Source organism: Sturnira hondurensis, unplaced genomic scaffold (assembly GCF_014824575.4).
Source record: "Sturnira hondurensis isolate 20B ecotype Veracruz unplaced genomic scaffold, ASM1482457v3 Scaffold0002840, whole genome shotgun sequence".
Classification (NCBI taxonomy): domain Eukaryota; kingdom Metazoa; phylum Chordata; class Mammalia; order Chiroptera; family Phyllostomidae; genus Sturnira; species Sturnira hondurensis.
Window position 1 is genome coordinate 32,764,250 of NW_028075471.1, and position 21,942 is coordinate 32,786,191.

Genomic DNA, 21,942 nt, shown 5'->3' on the forward strand with positions numbered 1-21,942 from the left:
CTCCCTTCATATCTTCCCCTGGGGCAAGCCAATGACCCGGAAGACCAATGTCCCTTTCACTTCCCTGGAAGGGCTTGGAGCGTGGAGCCCGGCAGAAGGATGGGCCGTAGGGCGCCTGGACCTGGCGCTTGCCTCAGAGTAGGGGTGGGGGATTCTTGCAGGCTGGCAGTTGCTTCCATAACCCTCATTCATACCAGTGCCCAAGGGCCTCGGACAGGCAGGTCTGGTAAGCACACCAGAGGCCAAGATCCTAACGATCGACAGACAGGCAGGCGAGAGTATAGGGAGCAGACAGGACAGGGCATTGCACCGGGGGGGGGGGGGTGCAGGATGCGAAAAAGAAGTAGCCATTGTAAACGTCCAATTCACTCTGGATTCCCGACGGCTCTGGTGGCTGGAGGACCAGGTCCACCGCTTTCGGGAGACAGACAGCTCCTGAGCTGAATGGGAAGAGCTTGAGGCCCTGAGAGGACTCGGTGTTTGGAGTGTACGGAGGGCTAGTGGCAGAGTCCAACATGAGGAAGGGGGCACCCAAGGCGGGCCTGGGTGCACACCATAAACACCCCACTTGTTAATAGCACGGGGCCCAAAGGGCCCTTCAGACAGACCCCGAAAGACGGTTCTCGTCTAGGCAGGGACTAGGCGAGCCCACGGGCCAGGTCCCCGATCTCCAGCCACACTGGGGCAGTCCCCACAGTTCCTGGCCTTTGGGCTGATTATCGGGTGTGCGTCTCGAGGGCCATCAATACAGATTACTTATTTATATCAATCGCGGGCTCGGAGGGCGCCCTCCGAGAGCTGCCCCACGCCTACGAAATCAAACTGGGAGTGGTCGCGAGAAACTCTGGCTCAGGATTGGCTGCAGGCGCCCGCCACGATGCGGGGGGATTGCTAATCGTATTCAGCATGTTTTGCACAAGAAATGTCAGCCAGAAAGGGCTATCTGCTCCCTTCGCCAAATTATCCCACAACAATGTCATGCTCCGAGAGCCCCGCCGCGAACTCCTTTTTGGTCGACTCGCTCATCAGCTCCGGCAGAGTCGAGGCTGGCGGCGGTGGCGGCGGCGCGGGGGGCGGCGGCGGCTACTTCGCCCACGGCGGGGTCTACCTGCCGCCGGCCGCCGACCTGCCCTACGGGCTACCGAGCTGCGGGCTCTTCCCGGCTCTGGGAGGCAAGCGTAATGAGGCGGCCTCTCCGGGCGGCGGCGGCGGCGGCGGCGGCGGCGGGGCCCTGGGGCCGGGGGCGCACAACTACGCGCCCGCGCCTATAGACCTATGGCTGGATGCGCCCCGGTCCTGCCGGATGGAGCCGCCGGAGGGGCCGCCGCCACCGCAGCAACCCCAGCAACAGCCGCCACCGCCCCCGCCGCAGCCACCCCAACCCCCGCCGCAGGCCACTTCGTGCTCTTTCGCGCAGAACATCAAAGAGGAGAGCTCCTACTGCCTCTACGACTCCGCGGACAAATGCCCCAAAGGCTCGGCCGCCGCTGCCGACCTGACCCCCTTCCCGAGGGGCCCGCCGCCCGACGGTTGCGCCCTGGGCACCTCCAGCGGGGTGCCCGTGCCCGGCTACTTCCGCCTCTCCCAGGCCTATGGCACGGCCAAGGGCTACGGCAGCGGCGGCGGCGGCGGGGCGCAGCATCTCGGCGCGGGCCCGTTCCCCTCTCAGCCCCCTGGGCGCGGCTTCGACCCGCCACCGGTGCTCGCCTCCGGCTCGGCGGATGCAGCCCGGAAGGAGCGAGCCCTCGATTCGCCGCCGCCCCCCGCGCTGACTTGCGGTGGCGGCGGCGGGGGCTCGCAGGGCGACGAGGAGGCGCACGCGTCGTCCTCGGCCGCCGAGGAGCTCTCCCCGGCCCCTTCCGAGAGCAGCAAAGCCTCGCCCGAGAAGGACTCCCGGGGTAAGCAGGGTGCGCTCAAGGGCCGCAGTCCGGCGGGCAGACAGGCAGGCCGGCCCAGAGAAGGGAAAGAGCAGAGAACCAGGAGTCCGCGCAGCAGCCGGCCGGCCTTGGCCCGAGCCGCCGGCAGGCTGACCTTATGAACTTGCTTTTTAATATTTGGGCGTGGGGACGTAGTAAAAATTCATGTCCAGCTCAGCGCCCCACACCAAGACGTCCTCCGTCCGCACTGGCTTCAGCTCACCCCGATTAGGCGCGAGGACACGGGCGAGTAGCCTCCTCGTGTGCATGTCCTTCTCCGTGGGCCGGAGCACCCTCAGCCGTGGCCTGGGCCCAGCCTGCGAGGCGCGGCCCACGCGGGGGGAGGGGAGGGAGGGAAAGTGGCTCGCCCGCAGATAGTGTGGATGTTTGTAAGGCATCCAAAATAAGCAGCCGCCAGCACCAATAAATAAGCCCATTAACCGGCGAAGTTCGAGTTTACGATCCCCCATGCTTTTTTTCAAAGTTGCTGGAGGGGCGGGAATCCTCGTTGCGGGTAGAAGAAAAGGCATATCCGGCCCGGACGCCGGGGCCCTGAGCTGAGATCCGAGAGGGACCTTTTAGCTTCCTCTGGAACCCGGAGTCGCCGGGACTGCGCGTCTCGGACTCACGAAGAGACCTGACAGCGTCAGGCCCTTGACCCCGAGTCAGTTTTTTTTTGTGTGCCTTCCCGGTGTCCCAACGATGTCCTGCTCCCTTCTCGCATCCGGCCTTGGGCAATGAAGGGGCTGGAGTGAGACACAGCCATGCTGCCCACTCCCATTCCGAGTAAGCAGGGCGGCCCCCAGCCTGGGGGTGCTGCGGCAAGTGCTTGTCTGCCTTGGGGCGAGAGGCAAAGAAAAAGTAAGGCGTTAAGTTCAAGGTATAGAGGCCGGCCTTCTGGGGCCTTTCATTCTGCAAGCACCTGGCAGCTTTGTGCTAAGACAGGTGTTTGGGGAAAAAACAGAGGAAAACGTAAACTGGGAGGGTAGGTGTAGTGGACAGTCCACTGGATTTTGCACAAGCCTTTTGGAGGAACCTGCTTCCTGGACAAGCAAGATAAGGGGGGCATACCTCTGTGGATGGCTTAGCGCATGCCGGTTGGGGCAGAGGCGGCCCCAACTCACCTCTGTAGTCGGCCCACATAGCCTGGACTTAACCTTCCCCTCCTTATTCCCTTAAATGCCAGGCAATACCAAAGGCGAAAACGCAGCCAACTGGCTCACTGCAAAGAGCGGCCGGAAGAAGCGTTGCCCCTACACGAAGCACCAGACGCTGGAGCTGGAGAAGGAGTTTCTGTTCAACATGTACCTCACTCGAGAGCGGCGCCTGGAGATCAGCCGCAGCGTCCACCTCACGGACAGACAAGTGAAAATCTGGTTTCAGAACCGCAGGATGAAACTGAAGAAAATGAACCGAGAAAACCGGATCCGGGAGCTCACGGCCAACTTTAATTTTTCCTGATGAAGCTCCAGGCAACGCTGTGTTTTTGTTTTTGTTTTGTTTTCCGCTTCCAGAGAGCCATCCTCCTCCCTCTTTCTTCGGCCTCTGCCCAGGAACTCGCACCTGTGCGGGAGCCCCATCCCTCCCTCCCACCTCGCCACCTCGCGGGCCACGTCTGTGCAGGGCTGGTTTGTTCTAGCTTTTTGTCTCTTAGTCTGTTTGCTAGGTGCTGGTTTACTTGTTGTTTTCTGGGGGATAAAGCCATATCGCTCTAAAATTCTATATAGATGAATATTGTCCTGAGTGTCAAGGGGTGAACTGGGATGGTTTGTGGTCTCAGTGCTCCACTGCTGGAAATGGCCCCTGGCCTCCTGGTGGAGCTGGTTTCCTGGGGTTGGGGGGGGGGGAGGGGGCGGCGGCCAGGAAACCTAGCCGGAAGGCCCAGGTCCCCTTGTAGGCGCTGAGGTGTCTGGCCTGAGGTCGATGGTGCAAGGAGCCGCCACAGGGCTGGCCAGCCTGGAGTGCTGGGCTGCGTTTAATCAGGGGATACAGGCCCCTAGGTTCCTTCCTTCCTTCCTTCCTTCCTTCCTTCCTTCCTTCCTTCCTTCCTTCCCTCCTTCCTTCCTCCCTTCCTTGGCAAAGAGAAGGGTTTGTGGGCATACAGGTTGGCAAAAGGGCTTGACTTTGGCTGATTGGAAAATTGAGAGGGTCAGAAAGATAAAATTTTTTCTTTCTTTGTATCCCAGCTTTAAAAGAAAAAAAAAAAAAAGAATGACCATGGCAGGCAAACCCCTCTTCCAGTTTGTGTAAGCTCTGGCATTGTGGGCATAAATTATTTCCCTTCTCTCTGAATTTCCATATCCTCTGGAAAATAGTAGACAAATAATCTGATGTAGTTTAGTTTATAAATGTGGATTTAGTGGATTTTTGTCATAAAATAATTGTTGCCACTGGTAACATAACAAGCACACCACAATTCTCCCTGTCTTGAGGAGGGTTCCCCCCCCCAACTTTTTTCTTCCTCTTTTTTTCTTTCCGAAATTTGTGGAAGCCGAGGAGAGCTGGGGCAAGCGGAATAGATTAGAGAAGGGAGACATGTCTTTGGTTTCCTTTATACTGTGAAGTTACATGCATAAAAGGGTCAAACCTGTAGGTGCAGAAAGAGAAAAAAAACTATAAATGCAAATCTGTATAAATGTCTATTATTATGAAAAAAATCGCCAATCTTGTTTTATGCAAATGCATTCTATCGTTATTATAAATGTTAGTTCTAGCTCTATTCTAATCTTAAATCAGAATAAATTAATATTGTAATGCTGCTGTGCGTGGAAAAAAGACAATGTTTATGTTCTCATAGAAGAATAAAAGCTGTGGAATGAAGAAGCTTTTTAATTTTACCTCTTTTTTTTTGGACTTCTTATCTTCCCCTTCCACTTTATCCCGTCCACCCCTTTTACAACAGGACGACGAGCCCGCTCCCCCGGCAATTACTTGAGGCGTCTATTTAAATATTACCTAGACAGTCGTAATTTGTCTGGGCCATATAGCCCTGGTGCCGTAGGGTTTGTCGGCTTTTGTTCAGTTTTATGACTTGCTAGTATATCTGGGTCGCGGCTGTCTTGGGCCGGTGGTTTCAGTTGCGAGAGGAGCTTCACAGAGGAAGCCAAACAAGATTTCTTTCTGGAGTCGCAGGGCGACTGGTTATTTTGTGGGTCCCCTGGTCCTCGATGACCCCCAATCTAGGAATCCAGGGAGCAGGCTGAGGCCCACGCGCCTCGCGAGCGCCCGCGGCAGCGGTTACGTAGAGAGCGACCCCGCCGCCCGGACGCCCCCTCCCCCAGCACAGCCTCCCCCACCTGGTCGCCCTCCGCGGGGCCACGCGTTTCCTGCTCGCGGGAGGTGGGGGGGGGCGACGGTAGGGGGAGGGGGCGCGGGAGCGCGCGCCCCGGCTGGCTGCCTGGCGGGGAGGGAGAGAGGGGGAGAGCGAGCGGCGGGGAGCGAGCGCGGGAGGCCGGGACCAGACCCGGAGCTGAGCTGCGGGCTGTCCTCGGCGCTTCCGAGTCGCCCGGGGCTGCCGCCGCGCGGCGTCGGCTCGCTGAGCTGTTCGATTCGGGGAACCGGCAGAACACGGCTCGTCTCGCCTTCTCGCCTTCTTTCTTCCTCTCTCTCCTTTCCCTTCCTTCCCTCCCTCTCCCAGGTTTACCTTTCAGGGGCCGGTGGCTTCTCCGTCCGGGCGGCCCTAGCGGCAGCCCGGGTGGCGCGGTGGCAGCGCGGGCGCGGACTGGCGAGGGGCCGCGCGGGGCACGGTCTCTGGGTCCTCCTCTGGCGGCGGCGGCGGTGGCGGCGGCAGGGACGGCGGCGGCGGCAGCGGGCAAGGCAGCCCCGCGCGGGCAGCACCAGAACTGGTCGGTGATTTAGGTAGTTTCCTGTTGTTGGGATCCACCTTTCTCTCGACAGCACGATACTGCCTTCATTACTTCAGTTGAAATCGTCTCCAGGTACCTGTGTGCGCGGGGGTCGGGCCGGGCGGGGCATCCAGGCTCCGGTCGTGCCAGACCTGCGGTGGCAACCTCGCTCTTTCCCACGTAGGAGCCTCGTCCCTACCTCCTTCTCAGCCTTCTGCCAGGCTGCTGGCCCACCTGGCCCCAAGCAGGTACAGTCAGGTTAGCTGCGCCTTAGAGGACGCCGGGGGGCGTGGTAGGAATTCTGGGCCCCGGGCCATTCAAGGTCAGGGGCGCACACTTCCATCCTGGGCCTCCCCTGCTCCTGGCCTGTGCTAGCCAGGGCCCCGCCATTCTCCTGCAAAGCTAGGACAGCGTCAGCCCCAGTCCAGGGTAGGACATAAGGAAAGATCCTGTTGCCAGTGGAGACTCGGGTCAAACTAGAGCAGACAGGGCAGACGGGCCGGGATCCTGGCCTTGTCGCTTACCCCTCTTCTCTCTTGCAAGCTGCTTTCTGCTCTCAGGAGTTGCCTCCGACTCTTTTCTTCTTTACTTCCTTCCTTCCCCTTTTTTCCTCTACTTTCTTTTATTTACATCTTCCTTCTTCCTTTCCTTCCCTTTTCTTTATTTTTCTTTTATGTTTGGGTTCTCTGTGTCTTTTTTTTCCTTCTCCTTATCTCCATCTCCTCTTCTCACCAGCTCTTCCTCCTGGAGGGAGCCCAGGGCTGGCCCAGGGAGCTCGGGGTGGGAGGTGTCTTATTTTTCTCTGTGGGTTCTAGTAGAGATGTATTCTGCCTAGGAAGGGCTCACGTGGGGCGTCTGTCGAGGGCTGTGGATCTGGGCCTGGTGTGCCTCCACGCAGACAAGGCCTCGGTTACGATCACGACCTGATGGCGGTGGCCTTGCGTTCCGTCTGCAACAGCAGCCCAGAATATCAGATTAGGGGGGATTCACCGCGTTTTGGGGTGCCCACAGCGAGGGCAGGAAGGCCCTCGCCAGCCTCACTGGGGGCCTGAGGCTAGGAACTGGGCTGAGGCTCAGCCAGGCTCAGTGGAGTCTGGCCACAGCCACGCAGGGAACTCCCGGGAAGCTTCCCTGGCTCGGCAGGCCTTGCGGGTCTCAGCTCCGGCTTTAACCCCGATAAGGTAGCCCCGCTAGGACAAAGACTGACTGGTTGGTTGTCAGTAGCTTCTCTCAGGTTCAGAGTATGTTAGACATGGCACCTTGTGCAGACCACTGCTGGAGAAGGGGACCCTTCGAACACCGGGCTTTCAAATAATAGAAAAAAGTAATTCTAAATTCCAGAACCATTGGGATGCAGACTGGAGTGGGTTCTTGTTCCAAGTTGTATGTAGTCCCCCACGGGAAGCCAGTTGGACTACTCTGGTTATTACTGGGAACTGAAAACTACCTCCCCAGACACACCGGCACCCGCCAGGCTTCCAGGCTGTTTCCACTTGTCAGTGCTGCCTGTCCCAGCCTGGCTCTGGGCACAGGAAATGCTTTCACCCTCCAGTCCCTGGTTCTGTCATCTGAAAGGCTCACACCAAGTCACCTTCCACTCCCCTCTACCATTTCCAGGACCAGAGTGTTGGATTTGTTTTTGGAGGCCATGGTTTTAGAACTATGAGGCAAAGAGAAGCAGTTTGCAGTCCTACCTATTTATTATTTCCTTATTCACACACTATCCCTTTTACTTCCAGCATAAAACACATACAAAGCCAGGCTCCGTGGGGTCTGACCTATCTCCTCACAAACCTCTGGGCGGTGGGGTGGGGTGATTTTGGTTTGGTGACCCCACCCCCACACATGCATACTTCTAGACCCCAGTAGGGGCTACTTAACACTCAAACCCTGCTAAATACTTGGTAGTGGCTGTCCGATTTGGTGAGGCTAAGGGTATTTACAGGAAGCCTTTTTATTTTTCAAAAATACTATAGATAATTCGTATCTTATCTAGGTACAAAAAAAAAAAGAAAGAAAGGAGAGAAGGAAGGAAGGGAAGAAGGAAGAAAGAAGAAAGGAAAAGGCAGCCAGACGTGTCCAGCCATTCACAGACAATTATAATTAGGACTGAAGGTTTCCTCCCTGATTAATTTTTCTTAATGAAAATCTCAGAGGCCCAGCAAACTGTCCGATGTTTGGGACACCTTGGCTGAGGAGGAGGTGGAGATAATGCAAACGAATGTACAAGGAAAGGAAAAATATTAGCGGGGGAGGGGACTGAGGTGGCCCGGACCGGCCACGTCGGAGTTCATTGTGTCGGCCACTTCCCTCTTCCAGCGCCGGCCGAGAAAGGGGCACCCGGTGGTTCTCTGCTGGCTTCTCAGCCTTGCTGGGAGAGCCTGGCATTTGAGGGTCACCACGCAGGAGAGGAATGTGTTAGGGTTTGCGCCGGGGAGTGGTAACTGGGATTGGGAGGAGGGTGAAGGCAGAAAAGAAGATGGAAGCGCCGGAGGCCGCCCGCCCTTGCCGCCAGGGAAGTGGGCTAATGAAAAACACACTCGTGCAGGCATAGTGTTCGCACGTGAATTTAATTACCTCATTTTTAGGAGTCGCTGCTTTCCGTTTGTATTTGGGGTCGGTTTTTTTTCTTCCAATTAACAGAGTGGCCTAGACCTTTCAATTTATCACTGAAAAACTCTTAAGGGGCGAGAAACACCCTCCTCAATTTGGCCAGGCTGAGGAATGGGATTAAAGTCAATGCCCCGTGCCCCTCCCAGTTTTAATTTCTGGCCCTGGACTTGAGCAGCAGCCCCCTTAGCCGGGCCTTGTGACAGCTGAACGGCCCCGGCTGCGTGGGTAACCGAAGCGGACCCTCCAGGGGCAGTGGCCGGGAAGGAAGGAGACCCGACGGATTCATACTAGGCCCAGAAGCCAGCCGCTCCGGGCTGGCCTCCCAGCTACTGAGCGGACAAGTCTCTTAGGTCGAATTCTCCTTTTATTGATGCTGCTTTGTGTTTTTTGTTTTGGGGGTTTGGGGTTTGTTTGGTGTGTGTGTGTGTGTGTGTGTGTGTGTGTGTGTGGCAACTGATTCCGGGAGTGCGACACGGCTGCAGAGCTCAGAATCAGGGCCTCGGAGGTCCGAGCGCAGGGCTGGGGCGCCTGCCGTGTCCACTGGGGGAACTGTGATCCCCGCCGGCGCTGAGCAGGGCGCGCTGGGCGCGCGCGTGCGAGGCCCGGGCGGAAGGCGCGGCACAGCCAGGCCCCTAAACCCTTCGCTTTGGGCTGGCTGGCCGCTCCTCGGTGGGGCGCTCGCTGGAGGCACAGCGGTAAATGCGGGTCCCGTCCCGGCACCCCGCGGTCCGATCCAGCAGGGCAGAGTCGGGGGGGGCCCGCAGTAGGCTGCGTCCTTTGGGCGGCTTGTCCTTTCCCAGCGCGCTCAGGCAGGGGCGGTGGTGGCTCAGTTTGGGACGACTACTGCGTTGAATTTGACTTCTCGTGGCCAGCATGGGGTAAACTCGTCTCTCGGAGGACTGCGGGGATTATTTACAGGGAGCCCGCCAACCAAACACAACAGTCTAATTTAACCTTTCCAGGTCCTCGTAAATTTTTACAGCTGGGAGCCACGGCGAGGTAAACGAATCTGTTGGTCGTTCCCAACTTCCCACCAGCCTGTGTGGCTTCTGAAACAATAACTCCTTATGAAATATAAATATAGATTTAAATACAGTAGAGCGAGAATGCGACTTGGCTGCTTTTTTATGGCTTCAATTATTGTCTAATTTTATGTGAGGGGCTCCGCTGGCCGCACTCGCACGCGGGACCCGCGCCTTGCTGATGGCGTGATTAATTGTGATATAAAATAGTCCGCTTAAGAAGTGTGCGTCTGGTGGCGGCGGTGGGAGGGGAGGGAGTCCAGAGGCAAGGCCAGATTTGATCTTTTAATCTTCGTTGGCCACAATTAAAACAAACCCGATCGTTGAGCGCGGCGATCTCTTTGCATAAAAACATATGGCTTTTGCTATAAAAATTATGACTGCAAAACACCGGGCCATTAATAGCGTGCGGAGTGATTTACGCGTTATTGTTCTGCTGGGTGGACACGTGATGCGCGCGGCCAATGGGGAAGCGGGTGCCGGCAACTTATTAGGTGACTGTACTTCCCTCCCCGGTGCCACCAAGTTGTTACATGAAATCTGCAGTTTCATAATTTCCGCGGGTCGGGCCTGCCGCCGGGCGCAGGGCACAGCGATGGCCACCACGGGGGCCCTGGGCAACTACTATGTGGACTCATTCCTGCTGGGCGCCGATGCCTCGGACGAGCTCGGCGCCGGCCGCTTTGCTGCAGGAGCGCTGGGTCAGCCCCCCAGGCAGTCGGCGGCACTGGCTGAGCACCCAGACTTCAGCCCCTGCAGCTTCCAGTCCAAGGCCGCGGTGTTCGGAGCCTCGTGGAACCCGGTGCACGCGGCAGGCGCCAGCGCGGTGCCCGCGGCGGTGTACCACCACCACCACCACCACCACCCATATGTGCACCCCCAGGCGCCCGTGGCCGCGGCAGCTCCGGACGGCAGGTACATGCGCTCCTGGCTGGAGCCCACGCCGGGCGCGCTCTCCTTCACGGGCTTGCCCTCCAGCCGGCCTTACGGCATTAAACCTGAACCGCTGTCGGCCAGAAGGGGTGACTGTCCCACGCTTGACACTCACACTCTGTCCCTGACTGACTATGCTTGTGGTTCTCCTCCAGTTGATAGAGAAAAACAGCCCAGTGAAGGCGCCTTCTCCGAAAACAATGCTGAGAATGAGAGCAGCGGAGACAAGCCCCACATCGATCCCAGTAAGTGTCTCCTTCCTCCGAACCAGCCGCCACCTCCACGCCGACCACCCGGATCTGCCTGCACTCCAGCTTTCTCCCAAGGCTGCCTACTCCCGCGTTGGGAGCCTCCTGAAAAGAGGCTGGGAGCCAGAAGTTGCTGTTGGGGACCCCTCGGATGGGGTCCCAAGTCCACAGAGCTGTGAAGAGCGGCCGGCTGGCCGAGCTCATGGGGAAGGAGGCGGCAACCGAGAGAGGGGGCGGGGCGGGCACTGCAGGCCAAGCCAAGACCAGCCACCCCCTCTCTCTGGCTGCCGGGAACCTGGACGGAGATACTTTGGGCCGTTCTTAGAAAGCAGCGTCTCAGAGTCTTTTGTGAGACTAGATTGTCCCAGAGCGAGAGCAGCGACTGCAGTCAGGGAGCTGGGAAAGACGGCCGATTCCCTCCAGTTCTTGCCTTCAGCCAGTGGCGGTGTTAATCCTGCCCAAGATGAGGCTGCAAGGGGCCAGGCCATGCGGGTACTCACGTCAGATTATTCTAATAAACTGGAGAGGTGAACAAGGGCCTGCCCGGCTCCCACGGCCTTCCAGGAACGTCAGAGAGTGAGGAGAGGAGAAAGAAAGGTGGGGAAGGGAAGACACGGAGAAGGAGTTACTGAGAGGGAGGAAAGAATATTAATCTTGCTACTCAAACGCAGGGCAGCGTGGTTTCCCCCTGCCTGGCCAGAAGGAGATCTGTTTTCAAATTTCACTCATCACACGATGTAGGGAGAGTGGGAGGGGAGAGAAAAGGACCGGAGGACAGAGGAGGAGAAAGGAGGGCCTTGGGGGGGAGGGGAGCAGAGGTTTTACTGCGTGCAATTGTAAGTGACCGTCCCAGCATCTGTCTGCCAGGGGTCCATTGTGTCCGAGGCTCTGCCGCCCTTCCTAACCAATTCAGCAGCGTCCTGCACTTTAGCCGAAGACCCCAGGAGGTTCCCCAGCTCCCAGCGGAGAGGGGGTGCTTCTCCTTCTAAATCCCCTTTTTCTCGCCCCCGCCCCTCAGGCAACCCGGCGGCCAACTGGCTCCATGCGCGCTCCACTCGGAAGAAGCGTTGCCCCTACACTAAACATCAGACGCTGGAACTGGAGAAAGAGTTTCTGTTCAACATGTACCTTACCAGGGACCGCAGGTACGAGGTGGCCCGGCTGCTCAACCTCACGGAAAGGCAGGTTAAGATCTGGTTCCAGAACCGCAGGATGAAAATGAAGAAAATCAATAAGGACCGAGCAAAAGACGAGTGATGCCACTTGTATTCATGTAGAGAACAGACGGAGCTAGAGAGAAAGAGAAAGGACTGCCCTTGTTCTGTTCCAACCCCCATAGCACCCAGGCCTCCAGCACTCGGCACAGAGCAGCGCCAAACCCCAGGCCTCATCTCCCCCTGGCAAACCCTTCTCAGGCTGGCTCCTTGGCCTGCCGCTTTCGTGGAGGAGGTATTGTAAGCTTTCCATTTTTTCTTAAGACAAAACAGAAGAGGAAGAAGACGACAACGAAGAAGAAGGTGGAGGCATTAGCGTTGATGGCAGTGTATGCTCTCTTGTATATATTTTGTAAAATCTACCTGTTCCTGACTTAAAAACAAACATAAACTACCTTTTTTTTATAATGCACAACTGTCGACTGTGGGCTGTATAGTTTTTAGTCTGTGTAGTTAATTTAATTTTCTCTTTGTGGCAGAGCGATCTGCCCAGAGACTTACTTGAACACTGTCTTATCGTGGTGATTATGTTTTGTGACTCAAACTTCTGTGCCAGGTGACGCACCCATTGTGATTGTGATTGCTAGAATTCAATTTGAACTCAGGTTGTTTACGAGGGGGGAGAGTTGCATAGAGTATAGCTCTGTAGTGGCATATGTCTTCTGTATAACTAGGCTGTTAACCTTTGATTGTAAATTAGCTGTATGGATTTCCCAGTGAAATAAAAAATTTTTTTAAAGAAAGAACGAGTTCTCCGAGATATATAGATTCATGGTTCTCTCCACTTTGGAAATTTGGGCATTTATTTCCTCTTCATACTCTATAGACCTGTCTTGTACATTGTCCGTATAATCCACATATTTTTGAAAGCTGTCAGACCAGATGGAAGATTGTTTTTGCGCCAGACAAACAGGGAGGAAATTTGGAGCTATACATGTGTGCAGAAGGTTACTACCTATGGTTTACATTTAATTTTAACGGGGGAAAATGATATTGTAACGGAGTTAATTTTATTAATAATAAATTATACACTATGAAACTACCACTGGGCCATGTAGATTTGTATTCTTGATAAATCTGGGGTTTCATTGGGCTGAACACACACTGTATATTTTGCAATAGTTACTTACCTCGAGGCCTACTGACCAAACTGTTGTGTTGAGATATTTAACTTTTTGCCAAATAAAGTATATTGATTCTCTTCTATTTTATTTTATTTTATTTTTTTGCGGGTCAGCTCTTTTCACCTTCTCCTGGGGTAGGGGAGCCTTGATAGCCTCTGGGTGGAGCCAGGTTGGGATGGAAGAAGACAGAACTTCGAATTTGCTCAGTGGGGCTATGGGGAGCTGGGACCTATTGCAGGCAGCCTCGGGCTGGCCTCAGGGCTCCTCACCAGGCCGGCTGCCTGGAGGCACCCAGGAAGGCTGGGGGACCTGGGGCGGCGGGGCCGGGCTCATCTCTTTGTGTCAATTTGCCAGAGGACCCTGGAGACCTCTGAGGAGCTGGGCTGGCGTCTGGGGTATCGCCGGCCTGTAGCAATGAAAGGCCACTCTTTCATCTTGTCGCCCCAAGAAATTGCCCAAACCCTTGTCCACCAGGACTACTGGGCCTTCCCTGGCAGTGGGGAGTAGGGTTGTGGGGGGCAGAGGGACCGTGAGCTGAGGGCCTGCCTCCTAGACAATCTACGAGGAGGGAAACAGGAGGTGGATCGTCCCAACGTGGCTGTGGGGATACACTTTTGGGGACTCTCAGGGGACCGAGGGCCTGCACCCCCGCACCCCTACCTCCTGCCAGGCTGGCCCAGGGGGATTCTGGGCCTTGCTCGGAGAGCCCCTCCCCAAGCGCAAGTCCTGGCAGAAGCAGAAAGCCCAGGCAACCGACGAGCCCCAGCGCCATAAAAGAAAATGAGGGCTGTTACCGTTTATGGGGTGTAAAGGGCTGCGGGGGAGGGGAGGGGGGAGGCCACAAGCTCGGAGGCCCGAGCGCCTTGTAGATGTGGCGGGAGGGTTCAGCCTCATCTCCCCCGTTTCTTTTCCTCTCCTTCCCCCCTGTCCCCTGCGACCTCTGCAAAGATCTCCGTCCTGGAACGCGCAAAAGGGGAACCTGGGCGCCAGGAATGGGGCGTCTCCTCACACCCCCCACCCCCAACCTGCCGCCAGGTTGGGACGCCCTCTGTTGTTGCAGACAGAAGGAACTTCAAAGAATGGGCACTGAGGGTGTGCCATAAAGGCCGGGTCTGCGAACTGTCTGGAATTCGGCCCTTAATGAGTTTACAACTGTCCAGCCCCAATTAAGATTTTCCACCAAAGCCCTTTCATTTGTCTGTTCTGTCTGCAGCCGATAAAGCGCTGCGGAAACAGCTCTCTTTTATGGGCACTGCCCTCTCAGCAGCGTAGATTCCGGGTTCCGCGCAGACCCCCCGGGGACCGGGTGTCCGCGGGCCTGGGAGTGCGGCGCTGGGCCCGCGGCTGCCGCGAGCGAAGTTCAGGCCGGGCCGCCGGGGCTGCAGTACCGCGGTTCTGCCAGCAGGTGGCAGTGTGGCTCCACGCAAGAGGCTCCGGCGCCGCCATCTCCCGCCGCCGCGGCCCCGGGAAGTTCCTAAGATGTCGACTTGACGCGAGCCTTTCTGGGGTGGGAGCCCTAGGTTTTAGTGAGCGGCGGTGGTGCATCCTGCACGCTGCTCGCGCCAGGACGGGAGCCTCACTAGGAAACAAGCAAGCGGTGGGGGTTCGCCCGACCTGCACCTTGAGCTCCCCCTCCCTCCCGGGGGCGCGGCGCGTCCGACCCGCAGCCGGGCGCGAGAACGGCTCCAGGGTCACTGTCCCCAGCGCGGGGCCAGCCTCGGGGCATCGGGACTCCCGGAGAAATCGGCGGAGCGACGCACAGACTGGAGGACTAAGGCCCGGACCCGGTGACCCCTCCCCCAGGGGGCGTGCAGAGGGCGCATCCATGGCCAGAGGCCCTGGGGCGCGGGAGCCCCCGAGGCTGCGCCCCGTGCAGGGCCCCGCGGAGCCGGCGCCCCGGTCGAGCCCGAACTGCGGGGCTGGGCCTCCTGGAATCCGCGACAGTAAAACTGGGCGGCTGAAAATCGGGCGTAAAGGCATTTTTGGTGGCTGTCTAATGTAGGTCTGGCGGCTGGGTTGCTTAGGAACGGGCATCCTTGGGGACAGACCGGGGGCTGCTTCGGTGATTCCGAAATAAACGCGACGCTTAAAGTAACGTCCCGGCTCCAGGATAGACGCTCCCGTCGTGGAAGCCGGCCCCGCTCTCTCTGGCCGCCGAATTGCCTCCGCAGTGGGGATGCCGGGGCTGCTCCGGCGTCCTCCGCACCGGAGGCCGGGAGGAGGAACGGGGCGCCCGTCCAGGCCCAGCCTGCCCCGGATTCTGGGTGCAGAACCTGCCCGGAGTCTCGCGGGAGGCGCCCGGAGGGCCGCGCGCCAGGCTCAGCCCCAGGTGCGGGGTGGTTTCCCGGGGAAAACGCAAAAGCAAACGGAGGACCCTTCGAAAGCGCCCCGAGCCCTGTGAACGCCGCACGCGGTGCATTTATTTGGGCTGTAACAGCCTCTGCCAAGCCCACAAAATGTTTACAACCTGCATCTCCGCCCGTACACGCTGTAAAACTGGGGACTGGGTTTTGGCTGACATCTCTCCCGGGTGTTTCTCACTTTCTCTCCCCCCCTTTCCTTTTTCTCTGTTTATACACACACGTTGGTATCATAGACACAATGCCTTTATTATATTTCCTTACATAATACCAATATGTCACCGAATCCGATCGTGACAAGGGCTTTATAACTTCCAGAGCGCTGTCCGTGGCCGAGTATCCAAGCATGAGATAGAAAGCTTGGTTTATGTAGCTGCCAATAAATGGCAGAGGAGATCGGTGGCCACTGCTCGTCTTTCCAGGTCACGGAGGCCCCAGGGAGGTGCCGCCTGGCGGGGATCTCAGAGGCCTCGTGGATGGCCGGGCGGGGCCTCGCTTGCCCTTGGCCTGCGGGCCGGCTGGGAGACGGTTGCCCCTGCCCCGCTGACTCGGACCGGCTTCCTTGCAAACCACCCAGGCGAGACCCCGCGCCTGCATGAGCTCCTTGGCATTTGTCGGCATGGATTTGCCCCCGCGCCGCTACCGGAGGCCGGATGGAGGACCGATGCGCAGGTCGCGCGAGGGGCGCGGGGAGAAGCGTTTAGAGAAGCAAATCGCCAGCCGCCGGGTTCCTGCAGGCTCCCATGGCTGCCCAGGAACGGGGTTTATATTCTTAGCTGGATGGAAATGTTGAGGATTATTTGGTACCAAGAAGCACGGGAAACACACTCTTCTTCATATATAGGAACCCGGCCCGAGGAGGGCAGTGGACTAGCTTTATCTAAAGACGGAGGGACACAGGAGAACCCCGCCTACAAGCGCCTGCTCCAGGCCAAGCGTCAACGAGTATTTCTGGGAATATTATCACATATAACCCAGAACATTTGTGACATTTTAGCCAAATATTTAGGAAACTAATGGCTTAAGAACACGTAGTTGAAGAGGCCCTGTTGAAAGTCTGATTCTGTCTAGCCTTTTCGTTGTGAAACGCTGCCACAGAAGGCAGGAGGCGAGAGACAAGACAGAAACGAAAGGGAGGTTTCAGCACCGGGGGACTCGGCCCAGGGGCCTGACCAGGGCCCACAGAGGCCTTACGGGCAGTATCGAGATCGTCCTTGGCCCAAACTGAGGGGCAGCGTGTCCTGCCAGGACCGCTTGGACCTGCATGGGACAAAACCCGGAGGAGAGAAGCCGGTGTCTCGGGCTCTAGTGCTCTTGGCAAGCAGTGCGTTCCTTCCCATCCTCCTGGAAATCGCTCCCCGCTCCGTCTGTCGGACCGGCTCACCCCGGACAGGGGACAGGTTCTACTGGAAACGTCTTCGCTGCCGGCCGCTTCAGCCCCGGGAGTCTAGACAGACGGGCGGTCGGCGGGCCGGATCTTTCCCTTTGCATCTTGCTCTGTGTCACTGGAGGAACAATTTATTGGTCTAAAGCTGTCTAAATCTTCCTCTTTGATCTCCTAGCCCTCTTCTTGTTTGTTTCGTGTTCTTTTAACTTCCTTGGGCTTTTATTTCCTTCCAGAAATTGATGCTATTTGGAATATTTAGTTTTTTTCTTCCCTTCCTGACCTGCCCCTCAATTCCCCAACCAAGACAGCTATCGTTCTGTTCGGCCATAAAGGGCATCCCGGATATTGCCTCCCCTGGCCCCTGTACCTCCAGGGGACACCACCCTGGCTCCACCTGTCCCTACAGCCCCAAACTTTCCAACCACGCCCTGGGCCATCCACTAGGCCAGAGCTGGGGCTCCGTTGCAACCAGGGTCTGAACTCTCCTGCCACCTTTTGTGCTCCGAGGACCCCCTGAGAGGGTGTGGTGGACGGGGGGCGGGATGGAGCCTCTGAAAGTGAGGGGAAGTGCTTTGTACAAGAAGAACCAAACTCTATAATTTAGAGAATTTCCGGGGCAATTCCATTGTGAGGTCGGGTTTATGGTGTGCAATAGAGCTGAGCAGTAAAAGGCGTACTGACCTGTCCGCCAGGCTTCCAACTCGGCCCGGCAGTTTATGAGCCATTTAGGGGAAGTGTTCACCCCACCACCCTCCAAGGAGCAGTGAGAAGCAGGCAGGGGCTTTGGCTGTTCCAGCCCTGCCCAGGGGTTGGAGGCTTGGAAGGTAAGCTCCACCAGTTGGGGGTCTGGATGGGAGGGAGAAAGACTACTGTGCGCTCCACGCTCTGTGAGCTGGTCTTTGAAAAGGTGAAGCCTTTTGGGAGGGATAGCTCTGTTTGTCTTTGGGGTCTCCAAAAGAAATGGAGACCCAGAGTAGGCTGCAGTCGCCGAGCGCCTGGGCCCGGCTTTCTCCTGTCCAAACTGGCTCTACAGAATGTATTGCTTCCAGGCACTCAGACCCAGGGACGGGGTGCAGAGGCCCAGGGGTGGCCACAGGAAGGCGACCAGAAACCTCAGGGTACAAGCGGTACCTGGAAAGGTGCAGGGCCTGAGGTTCCTGCCATGTGGAGGAGACTAGATTTTCTTTCAGCCAGGGAGAACCCAAGGTTGCCGGGAAGGACAAAAGAGTGTCCAGCCATTTCTCGGGCTGCCAGTCAGGTGCCCAGGAGCAAAAGCATAGAGCGTGAGGGGCCAGCAGTGTCCAAAAGGAGGGAAGGGAATCCCACGTTAGTAAATCTGTTGGCAAATGAGGCTCATTAACAGATAAATATTTCACTGCTTCCTTTAGGGCGGATAAACAGTGCGCCCCTGATTAAAGAAAGGAAGCTGGGAGACCTTGACTTTATTCGAACCACATGGTTCCAGTTTGCTGTGGCATTCTCGCTGCAGCTGGAAGCGACGCTGCGCTGGCCCCATCTGGATCGGAGTCTAAGCCGGCCTGTCGCCCGCTGGACCTGGGTGGGAGGAGACATGGGCAAGAGTCGATTTACCCGGAGCAGAGACGTGCCCATCAGGCCACCGTAGGGCGCGCGGGCGCTCGGGGTACAGAGACCCTTCCTGGGCTGGGTCAGTGGGCAGAAGAGGGGCAGAGGGGACCCGCAGGCTCGGTCTAAGGTTTGGTGATAGGCAAGAGCGGGTAGCACCCTCCCGGCCCCACGCTGCCTCTGCAGGCCAGGCATTCAGGGTGGCGCTGGGCTGAGCGCTCCCACGGAGGCTGGGGTCCTTTCCCCCCGCAGTTCCCGCCGGGCCGGCAGGGCGCGGGCAGATTTGTTGGCCACGTATTTGCGCCCTTTCCCCTTCCATTCTAGGCTGCTGCGGGCCCCGCAGAGCGAGACCACCTGTGAGGGCTGCGGAGATTGGCGGAGGCGATCATGTGGGCGGTCACGTGCTGCGGCGAGCTCCGTCCAAAAGAAAATGGGGTTTGGTGTAAATCTGGGGGTGTAATGTTATCATATATCACGCTACCTCGTAAAACCGACACTGAAAGCTGCCGGACAACAAATCACAGGTCAAAATTATGAGTTCTTCGTATTATGTGAACGCTCTTTTTAGCAAATATACGGCGGGGGCTTCTCTGTTCCAAAATGCCGAGCCCACTTCTTGCTCCTTTGCGCCCAACTCGCAGAGAAGCGGCTACGGGGCGGGCGCCGGCGCCTTCGCTTCGACCGTGCCGGGCTTGTACAATGTCAACAGTCCCCTGTACCAGAGCCCTTTCGCGTCCGGCTACGGCCTGGGCGCCGACGCCTACGGTAACCTGCCTTGTGCCTCCTACGACCAAAACATCCCCGGACTCTGCAGTGACCTCGCCAAAGGCGCCTGCGACAAGGCGGACGAAGGCGCGCTGCACGGTCCGGCCGAGGCCAATTTCCGCATCTATCCCTGGATGCGGTCTTCAGGTAGGCGCAGCCGCCGGGCGGGCCGCAGGGGCGGGCGGACTGGGAGCCCGGAGCGCGGGGCTGCGGAGCGCGGAGCCGGGCGCCGGGGGGCTGCGAGCCGGCGGCCCCGTGACTCCTGGCGGCGCTGCCTTTCTGGTTTTAATTAGAGTCGAGGCGCCATAGCGTGGAGAGCCCGTAGCATTGTATGTAAATGAGGCTCATAAAACTTTTTATGGCCCAATTAATGGATTCAATCCTCGTAAATTTATTTAACTCCATTTGCCTTGGAATTTTAACATTAACTTTATTTGTTCGCTATTCTCTCTCTTTCTCACTCCCTTTCTCCTCTGTCCTTCCCACCTCCTTTTCCTTTCTGCCCGGCTTTTCTCTCTTAAAAGCAGGAATAGCCTAGCCCGTCAGGGTCCCTTGCATGCCCTGAGCCAGGGGCCATTTAAAGGCTGAGGTGGGGGTGGGATCGGGCACAGAGGGGCGGAATGCCCTAGGAAGGTCTGGGGATGGGGGCGCGGACCACTGGGAAGGAAGGGGGCCTCTGGAGTGAGGACCACTGAAGGTTGCCCACTTGCCTAGCCGGGCGGGGAGCGTCCCGTCTCATCTTTGAATGACAAAAGTGCAGCGTCTCCCACTTGCCCACACTCTATATTTACAATTTCCCTTTGTCAGGGGGAAGCAAGACATTGTGGAAGCCTAGCCGGCTGGAAAGGGAGGTTGTAAAGTTGGGATTCTGCGCCTGCCCTCTTCAGGGAGCTGCCTGTGTGTCGGGGGGCCGCAGTTGGGGTCTCCCCCATCACTCCCACTACCCCCCCACCCCAGCTCGGCTCCGGGCAGAGGGGGATGCGCCCCGGGTCAGGGCTGGAAGGAAGGTCTGAGCTCAGGGGCCGCGGCCTGGCGAATGCAATGTCCTCCCTGTGTCCCTGTCGGCTTGTCTGTCCGTGTGTCCACATATATCCACATGTCTGCTTGCAGGGCCTGACAGGAAGCGGGGTCGCCAGACATACACGCGCTACCAGACGCTGGAGCTGGAGAAGGAATTCCACTTCAACCGCTACCTGACCCGGCGCCGCCGCATCGAGATCGCCCACGCGCTCTGCCTCACCGAGCGCCAGATCAAGATCTGGTTCCAGAATCGCCGCATGAAGTGGAAGAAAGAGCATAAGGACGAGGGGCCCGCCTCAGCTGCAGCCCCCGAGGGCCCGGCGCCCGCCGCAGCCGCAGCCGCAGCCGCCACTGCGGCAGACAAGGCTGATGAAGAGGAGGACGATGAAGAAGATGAGGAGGAGGAGGAGGAATGAGCGGCCCAGCCCGGCCCTCGGCTGCACCAGTCAGGAAAGCGTCTTTAGAGACTCACTGATTTTATTTACAAAAGTGGAAAATTAAAAAGGAAATGTAAAAAAAAAAAAAAGAAAGAAAGAAAAAAACAGTCCCCAACCTGTACCCCAGCTACCCCCTTACCCACTCCAGCTTCCAACTTTTCTGGACAGCAGCCGCCCAGACTGAGCCCCCCCTGGGGATCCTCTCTGCCTCCGAGGACCCCCCAGCAGACACCCCCCTCATTCTAAGGCCGGCTGGCTCTGAGCTGGCATGGCTAAAATACTACCTAGCACATGCCTCGGAGAGAGGCACCCCCAAACTACCTATGGGCCCAGCCCCAGCGGGCCTCCACTCCCAGGAAGCCCAGAGTGTCCCAACACTGGCAGACACCCAGCACCTCCCCCACACCATCAAGGACCTGACTCTCTCAGCACTACCTACTTGTCCCAAACTACCTATTTTGTGCTCCCTGGTTTGCCTGCTACCTAGTGCCGGCCCCTCCCAGGCCAGGCCCTTCTGCTTGCAGCTGGCAGCTGGCAGCTGGCAGCCTTTAGGGTCCCTGAGACTGCATTGAGAAGGTGCTGGGGTCTGGGGACCAGGGCATTGGCTTCTATTTAAATTGAAAATTAATATATTTATTCCAAAGCATTCTAAGTGCTGCAACCTAGAATCCCTCTTCTCTGGCCTGGGTACTCCAAGTTCGGGCCCATCACCCCCCACTTCTGGAGGGGAGCATTCCCATGCTACCTGCAGATTTCTGAGTTAGCTTCTGCTTAGTAGGACCACAGAGATGCTCCCAGCCTCCCTGCCCCCTCCCTGCTCCTGTGTCCTACCGCCCAGCCATGTTGAATATGTACACCCTGACTTTTCCTACAGTAGCAAATATTGTATATTTGAATAAGATTTTTTTGTCATTTATATAGTCTTGGAGCTCATTTGTAAGGCAATGTCTTGACTTGGGAAGGATGTGTTACTGGGGTGACTTTGTAGCATGGTGTGTTGTCTTGAGCTGATTCTGTAGCAGGTGGGGAGAGCCAATGCCCCCCCAGGGCCCTTCATCTCCTGTGTTGTCTGGCGTCCTCCTCGTGTCCCCCCTCAGCTCCAGCCTGGAATTCCAGGAGCAGGAAGGTATGCTTCCGGCCTTGCCCAGCTAACGATGTTTTGTGTAACAAAAAAATAAAGATGCTTGGTGACAAAGAAACGTGGTCTGCTTTATGGGGGGGGTGATGGGAAAAAGGGTGACCATGGCTGGAAAGCAAGCCCTGGCTCTGTCTGTGTGTGCATGCGTGTGCGTGTGCGTGTGCGTGCAGAGGGGCTTCAGGGAGGCAAAAGTGGAAGTGCAGATAGGGTCCGAGTGTTGGGTGTGTGTGAATTGGTGTGTATGTGTGTCAAATTCTTTTTGTGTGGATTTTTAAAGTGTGGGTTTATGTATGTGTGTGCCTCTTTTGTACATGTATTTCTTTGTACATCTGCGTG

The 21,942-nt window shown here is 57.3% G+C and overlaps 3 protein-coding genes across 3 annotated transcripts; all 3 read left to right on the plus strand.

Annotated features, from left to right (window-relative positions):
* Nucleotides 1-361: 361 nt before the first annotated feature.
* On the plus strand, nucleotides 362-4,736 carry HOXA10 (homeobox A10). Its single transcript, XM_037041244.1, has 2 exons — nucleotides 362-1,898; nucleotides 3,103-4,736. The coding sequence occupies exons 1-2, from the start codon at nucleotides 923-925 to the stop codon at nucleotides 3,375-3,377; spliced, it is 1,251 nt and encodes a 416-aa protein (XP_036897139.1). The 5' UTR covers nucleotides 362-922; the 3' UTR covers nucleotides 3,378-4,736.
* A 4,248-nt stretch (nucleotides 4,737-8,984) lies between these two features.
* Nucleotides 8,985-12,094, plus strand: HOXA9 (homeobox A9). Its single transcript, XM_037041245.1, has 2 exons — nucleotides 8,985-10,574; nucleotides 11,596-12,094. The coding sequence occupies exons 1-2, from the start codon at nucleotides 9,752-9,754 to the stop codon at nucleotides 11,832-11,834; spliced, it is 1,062 nt and encodes a 353-aa protein (XP_036897140.1). The 5' UTR covers nucleotides 8,985-9,751; the 3' UTR covers nucleotides 11,835-12,094.
* A 6,156-nt stretch (nucleotides 12,095-18,250) lies between these two features.
* On the plus strand, nucleotides 18,251-21,663 carry HOXA7 (homeobox A7). The gene is made up of 2 exons (XM_037041257.1): nucleotides 18,251-19,158; nucleotides 20,122-21,663. The coding sequence occupies exons 1-2, from the start codon at nucleotides 18,780-18,782 to the stop codon at nucleotides 20,445-20,447; spliced, it is 705 nt and encodes a 234-aa protein (XP_036897152.1). The 5' UTR covers nucleotides 18,251-18,779; the 3' UTR covers nucleotides 20,448-21,663.
* The last annotated feature ends 279 nt before the right edge of the window (nucleotides 21,664-21,942 follow it).